Below are 6,813 nucleotides of genomic sequence, written 5' to 3' on the forward strand. Positions count from 1 at the left end.
CAGATTAGTGATCAACGTTGGTCTCTATCTGCTTCCCCTTTCGTAAGCGACCAACTTTGGTCGCTGATTTTAAATTATATTTATTTATATTTCATAATTTTTTTACATAATAATATAATTATTAAAATTTTATAACTGGTCCCAGATTAGCGAGCAAAGTTGGTCTCTATCTGCTTCCCCTTTCGTAAGTGACCAACTTTGGTCGCTAATTTTAAATTATACTTATTTATATTTTATAATTTTTTTTTTAAATATAATAATATAATTATTAAAATTTTATAACTGGGTTCCACTTTAGCTACCAAAGTTGGTCGCTAATTTTAATTTTTCTTTGACCAAGCAAGTCTGACCAGTCCGGTCAACATTTTGACCACATTATCGACCAAAAAACGACCAACCTTGGTCGCTAATGTATTTAGAATAATTATTTAACAATTTTCTCCAATTTAGCAACAAACTTTGGTCGCTTTTCTTGACAGACCAATTTTGATCGTAAATTGTTGATCACTTTTTTCCGAATTTCTACTAGTGTCTAACATACTATCATAGGTTAAACGGAACCGACAGAGTAAAAATATTTACATTATTGCAAGGTTATATAACTACATACTTTTATTTTTTCTTTAACTTCTATACATTAATATTGATAGGTGAATTGATACTTTATTTTTATATCACGAAAATATGCAATTAACTAATATGATCAGTCTAACATGAATTAAGACATTTATTTATATTAGCTCCACAGAATCCATTTCCATGATATATAGGATTTAATGTGTTTTTTCTTTATTCCATGGTTGTTTCAAGAAGTCTCTTGCTATCTTTCCATTAGCACCTGCGGGGAAGAAGCCTCCAGGAACATGCTCATTGCCAGTGTCGTAGACAATCCTTAGAATCTCAGCAGGAGTTCTTGGATAAGAGAGAGAAAAATAATCTGTGGAGAGTATATTGCTTGTTGTACGGTTTTCGGCTCCAAGTCGAGGGGGAACAAAAAGGCCTTCATCTTTGATTCCACACATGCCTAATCGATTTCTTAGCTCTGAAATGCGAGCAGTAAATTCAGCTACGGTGTATGGATAAGGGAATACTATTTCAGCAGCTCTCTCGTACAAATAGGTACGGCAAACTGCATCTTGCCCTGCTTCAGGCCCCAACAGTCCTGCCAATACCTGTTAAATGGAGATTTATGAAAGTCAAGATGGCGAAGACAAATTAAGAATATTAATGTAAAATGGAGAATTTACTTTTCCATTCAACTTACTCGTTTAGATTTGTAGCCGTTGATGAAGGGATTTGCACCAACGTAGCCATTCAATCCAACATATGGGAGAACATAGCAGGATAGCATGTAGCTCAAGCTGTCTCTATAGGGATCAAATGGAGGCTCCAATTTGTATCCAAATGCTTCATCAAAGAATTTTGCAAAGTTTTCAGCACTTATATCCATAAAAGGTCTTGGAAATCCACCCACTGTATAAAAGATTGCCCTATACGTACAAAACCGCCAACAATGCATGTTTAGAGGAAACTCACATTCAGAATTAAAGAGGAATGGGGATCTAGTACTTGCGAACATGCATGCATGCTGCGTACCTTATATGACCAATTTCTTGGTTGGCAAACTCGTTGATAATATTATGGGTAACAAAATCAAGATTTGCTTTTTGGCCACCAATGGGAGGAGGTCCTCCCATAACAAGTTGTGGCGCAGTTACATCAAGACCATATCCATTGGCTGACCACAAGAAAAACTCTGCTTCCAAGAACTCTAAGTTGAGTGAAAATTGCAGCAACTCTACGTCCTCTTTGTACACTGCCAGCGAATGCCCTGGAAACTCCATTGGACAAATTGGATAAGAAAAAGAGACATAAAAGAGCCCACTTGAGACAATTAGAATGAGAAAATCTGAGATAAAAGCCATCTTTAATTTGAGTATAATGCTTGCCATTTGGTTCCATATTTATACTTGGATTTTCATAATAAGGAATATTTTAGACGTCTTCCATCTCCTTTAATTTTGAGTGTGGTCGGTAGATTATAAGACTCTTCTAGCTCTATAATTGGTGAATGTGACGTGAAAGTAAGTCCTTTTCCAATTATATTTACTTTTGAGGCCCTTCATGAGAAAGAAAAGCCTCGTCAATATTAGCATGAGTGACGTATAAACTTTCTACATGTTTAATTGAACAAGATTTGGCTGAATCAAGCTATGTACGTTCTAAAGTCAGCTTGCTAATAATTCTATGCTATATTGAGAAATGCTATATCTTTAGATGGCTAGAAGTCATCAACGTTTTAACATTTTTATGTCAACATTTTATGTTACTCATCTGCTGATTTAGCCTCCACTCAATTATATTTTGGTTTAATATCGCTCTAAATTGAGTCAATGTATTGGACCAAAAATACAAATTAACCTACTGGCGATAAAATATCACAATGAAACCAAAATGAAACAACAATTATAAAATTCTCAAAGCCAGTGGAACTGAGTCATAAGCTCTACTGATATATACTAAGAATCTCTAATACAATATTATTCGGAAATAAAAGAAACAGTAGCATAAAATCACTAGAAGGTGACTCCGAGTCACGAGCGCCAAGCAGGTATACCTTGAAGTCTCCGAAGCGCCTGAGTCAACTCACTGGCATCCGGCACGAGCAGAAGATTCTGGTTCTGCGCAAAAATGTGCAGAAGGGTAGCATGAGTACACCACAACGGTATCCAGTAAGTATTAAACCTAACATCGGTAAAGTAGCGATGAGGTCAGTTCAAAACACCTCCTAAACATAGAAACCTGTGCAAAATATTAATATAATTTAACAACGGAGAAGTAAAAGCAATCAAATAACAAATAAGCAATTTATCAATACCAGGCTAACAACGAAAATAAAAGCAGCAAAAGACAACAAAGAGGGTACATATAAGGACGGCTACTACAAAGAAGCTTACACCTTGGATCGTGAAATATCGTTTATTTGTTGAACTTTGTGAATTGCTTGAAAATTAGATACTCCAAATTCAGGGGTCAAAGAGTTTTGGTTCTAATCTGATAGGATATATCCCGAAGTAAAAAAGCTTCTACTAGCATTAAAATATCCTTTTCTAAAATATTCCAGTATCTTTGAAAAAAATAGAGGAATCATACCATCAGCATCGAAACTTTTGAGGAAGCACAGAAAATACAAATTTTTAATTTTCTCATCATTTACATCCTTAATAAGATCCTATCATAAATCTTTTTTTTTTCCGCATCCGATATTTGATAATCATTAATAATATTCCTTCTTGTTCTTGGCAACGTAGACATGTGAAAAAAGGAACTATTTTATCTCCCTCTTGTAACCACAAAGCTCTAAATTTTTATTTCCAATAGATCTTTTCATCTCTATAAGCTGGAGATGATTCTTTCTTCAATCTCTTTAACTTATTTATACCAAAGTTATTGGGATTACTTTTAAGTTCTTCTATTCTCTTCTTAATACCCAATAATTCTTTTCTTAGAGTTGTCATTTCCCCCTCTTAGCTATCGAATATAAGGCAGGACATACATACAAAAAGAATTTAAAAAAATAGGAGGAAAAAGATATATGTGAAACAAAATAATTACAAGAGAAGCAATCCTCTTAATCGGAAAAGAAATTATGTTCCAACTCTCATTATATAAAGAGCAAAATATATAATGTCCATAAATCCTCTTTTGGCGCTGCAATTAAATGTTAAAATTATTCATAAGGCGCCTAGCCTGGATTAAAGCTCACCTTTATATGATTCATCTTTTGGGTTTTGTAAAGTAAGTATGATCTTTAATGGATTTCTCTTGGATTTGTGGGAATGAATTAGCTGTGGACATGTGTAGCTAAAGGTCCAACCTTTTTTTTGTGTGGTTGGTGATAATACACTATACTCAGTAATAACATTAATTACATATTAATAGTACACATCAATTTTGGGAAGGGAAAGATAACCCAAATATTAAGAGACTGTAATAGATTCGCTACCGTGACTGATTTGGCGTTATCCCAGAGTGCCTTCCTCTTTAATATGATGTTATTTTCTCCTTTCCTCTACGACAATATAGAAAAGGCAAAATATATAAGTTACCCCCTAAACTATGGACCAAATCCCTATTATATACTTTCTGACCACAGAAATCATCTTACACACTCAACCTTTTCTGAGTGTGTCTAATACACATCTTTTTTTTTGACCAATTTTTCAAAATATGTGTAAAGTCACGCACTAATAAGATTGTGACACGTGTTATTATTCTTTTAAAAATTAAAATATGTAAAATTACAATTATACCCTTTACCATCTTCCCCCTAGGATCTCTTTCTCTTCGCCGGCGACAACAACCAGACCTCTGCTATCTAATTCAAACAAAAACTAGAAGCCCCAGTCAAATGCTCCTAGCTTCTAATTTCTAAATATTTCCGAGATACAAAATTCGAGTACCAAATATTGGAATCTTTTGCAAAAAACTTATTAAGATTTTATCCAAACACCAAAAACAATTAGTTGTACTAGAATATTGGTTCTTCTTAAGCAAATTTACAACCCTCTCCAATGGTATATAATGGTAAGTGGGTTCCTTCATGGTTGCCCCCAACAAGTGTAAGGGGAAAAAGGAAGAGAAGAGAAAAAGGTGCTTCAGTGGTGAAGGTATGGTGATTTTTCGACAGGTGAGTGTTGATTGATTTTAGGATGGTGGAGAAGTTGTGGAGCATCAATGGTGGACGATGGAGAGGTCTGGATGGGCTCTCGACGGGCAGGTGGTGGATTAGTTTAGAAAAATAAAAAAGAAAGAAACTAAAAAAAGGAAAGAAATAAAGAAATTTTATTGTAATCGTTGGATAAATTTCACTAAATCTGAACCGTTTAAATAAAATATCAGACATATAATTTTTTAATGTTCAGATGCTTCATTTTGTTTGTAAAACACGCGCTAGCCACGTAGGCAAAGAGGTGTGTATTAGACACACTCTAGAAAGGTTGAGTATTTTAAATGATTTTCGTGATCAGAAAGTGTGTAACATGAATTTGGTCCAAAGTTCAGGGGGTAACTTGTGTATTTTGCCTATAGAAAACAACTTCTTGTAAAACACCACCGAAATCTATCAGGAAAGTCTTCCTACATGCAAGGCATAATTTAAAAAAGTTCAGACATTACATGCTATCTTTAGTGCACGAATTGACATTTCATATGAGTCTTTATGTCTTTAATAGTGGTTACCCTTAAAATGGTTAACAATTGAATTTATACGCGATTTTAAAAGTATGTGGATTTATTCAACACACATGATCAAGAATGTTAGATAAACGAATTATAAAGGTACTGTAGATAACCAAACCAATTATGACATTGAGTCCGAACTCAAATTTAAGCTTAATAATAGTTCCGCCTTCGACATGACCTTCGATTCAGAGCCAAATGCGTATGAAGAACTATAATTAAAATAATAACTTTTCAATAACTAGAAAGCAGAGAAAAAAGTTTGTATTGCCTTGATATGCGTGTTACATTGTATCCATTAAATAAGAAACTTTTCCTTTATATAGTAGGGGAAATTTACCCCTAGTACAATTATAAAAAAGGTAAAAATCCTCCGTGTACATTAATTACTGATATGCTACCGATATCGGACGAAATCTGCACCGTGATACCCGATTGAGTGCGGATATCACGGCCCTCTCTTAGTCGTGTGCAACCGTTTGTAGTGCTTTCCGAGGTCTCGGAGCTCGTACCAGATTCGAGGGGCATTGTCTTGTTGGGCCCTATGGCGAGCACTCCGTTCGGGCCTTAGGACGAGAAATTCCTAGCTTCGATTCCAATTACATTTAGTTATGTCCTTGCTTCATTTGACCCAGTGAGGAATCAAGGTGCTCATTAATCCCGGTTTTACTCGTATACAGATAACCCCTTAGTTTTCCAGAGAGTAAGTTTGCTGAAATGATGTGAAACGATAGATGAACCCCGGTTCTTTTCTTCTCATGTTACAACTGAGATGGTGCATAATATGAAATGTCTCATCAATCGCGTTGTTCTAACTTCAGACACGTGTCGTTCAACAGCTGGTTGCCTCCGAATGCGAAGCGTCGCTAATTTCCTTCTATAAAAGTTTCCCCCTTTCACTTCCTTCAATTTCTGATCCTAGCTTTTACCTTCAAACTCCACGAAGGCTTTTAACTTTCTCAAATCTTCATATATCGTTTCTTGAACCTTTATATATTCATCTTTAACCTCATATCTTCGTACATTTTCTTGGATTTTCAACCCAGGATCTCATATCGTCACTTATAAACTTCAAATCTTTATACACCTTCTTCAAATCTTCATATATTTTCTAGATTTACGATGGACAAGACTTCTAAATCAGTTCCTCACCAGGCTGCCTCTTCATCTTCCCACCCGGCCACAAGTACCGAGGCGGCCATTTCAGAGGTGGTCGCTCTCAAGACGGCCGCTCCTGAGGTGGTTGCTCCCGACATGGCTGTTATTAAAGCGGCCCAGAGCCCCCCTTGAAAAGCTTTATTCCCGAGGGTTGTTCGATCGCAGACAACTTCAAAGTCGAGAGGCCTCCTCCAAATAGGACCAAGGTGAGGGAGCATGGAGATACATATGCTCCATTACTGAAGATGTCATTCCCACAGTTCGAGAGGACTGTAAATGGGAAGGCAAGGATGTGGTTTTCCCCGGGCCCAAGGATGATATCATTACCCACGTGGAGGGGTATTCAAGTGTCGACACTTACCCCTTTACGCTGAGCCCGGTAGACCTGGTGATTTTGGCCTTTTGCAAGAGGTA

General features: G+C 36.1%; 1 protein-coding gene across 1 annotated transcript; it reads right to left on the minus strand.

Moving 5' to 3' along the window:
• Positions 1–594: 594 nt before the first annotated feature.
• Positions 595–1,915, minus strand: LOC107774650 (ferritin-like catalase Nec2). The gene is made up of 3 exons (XM_016594260.2): positions 1,597–1,915; positions 1,265–1,490; positions 595–1,172 (listed from the first exon to the last, which is right to left on the minus strand). The coding sequence occupies exons 1-3, from the start codon at positions 1,842–1,844 to the stop codon at positions 774–776; spliced, it is 873 nt and encodes a 290-aa protein (XP_016449746.2). The 5' UTR covers positions 1,845–1,915; the 3' UTR covers positions 595–773.
• Positions 1,916–6,813: the final 4,898 nt, after the last annotated feature.

This window comes from Nicotiana tabacum, chromosome 20, assembly GCF_000715075.1.
Source record: "Nicotiana tabacum cultivar K326 chromosome 20, ASM71507v2, whole genome shotgun sequence".
Classification (NCBI taxonomy): Eukaryota; Viridiplantae; Streptophyta; class Magnoliopsida; order Solanales; family Solanaceae; genus Nicotiana; species Nicotiana tabacum.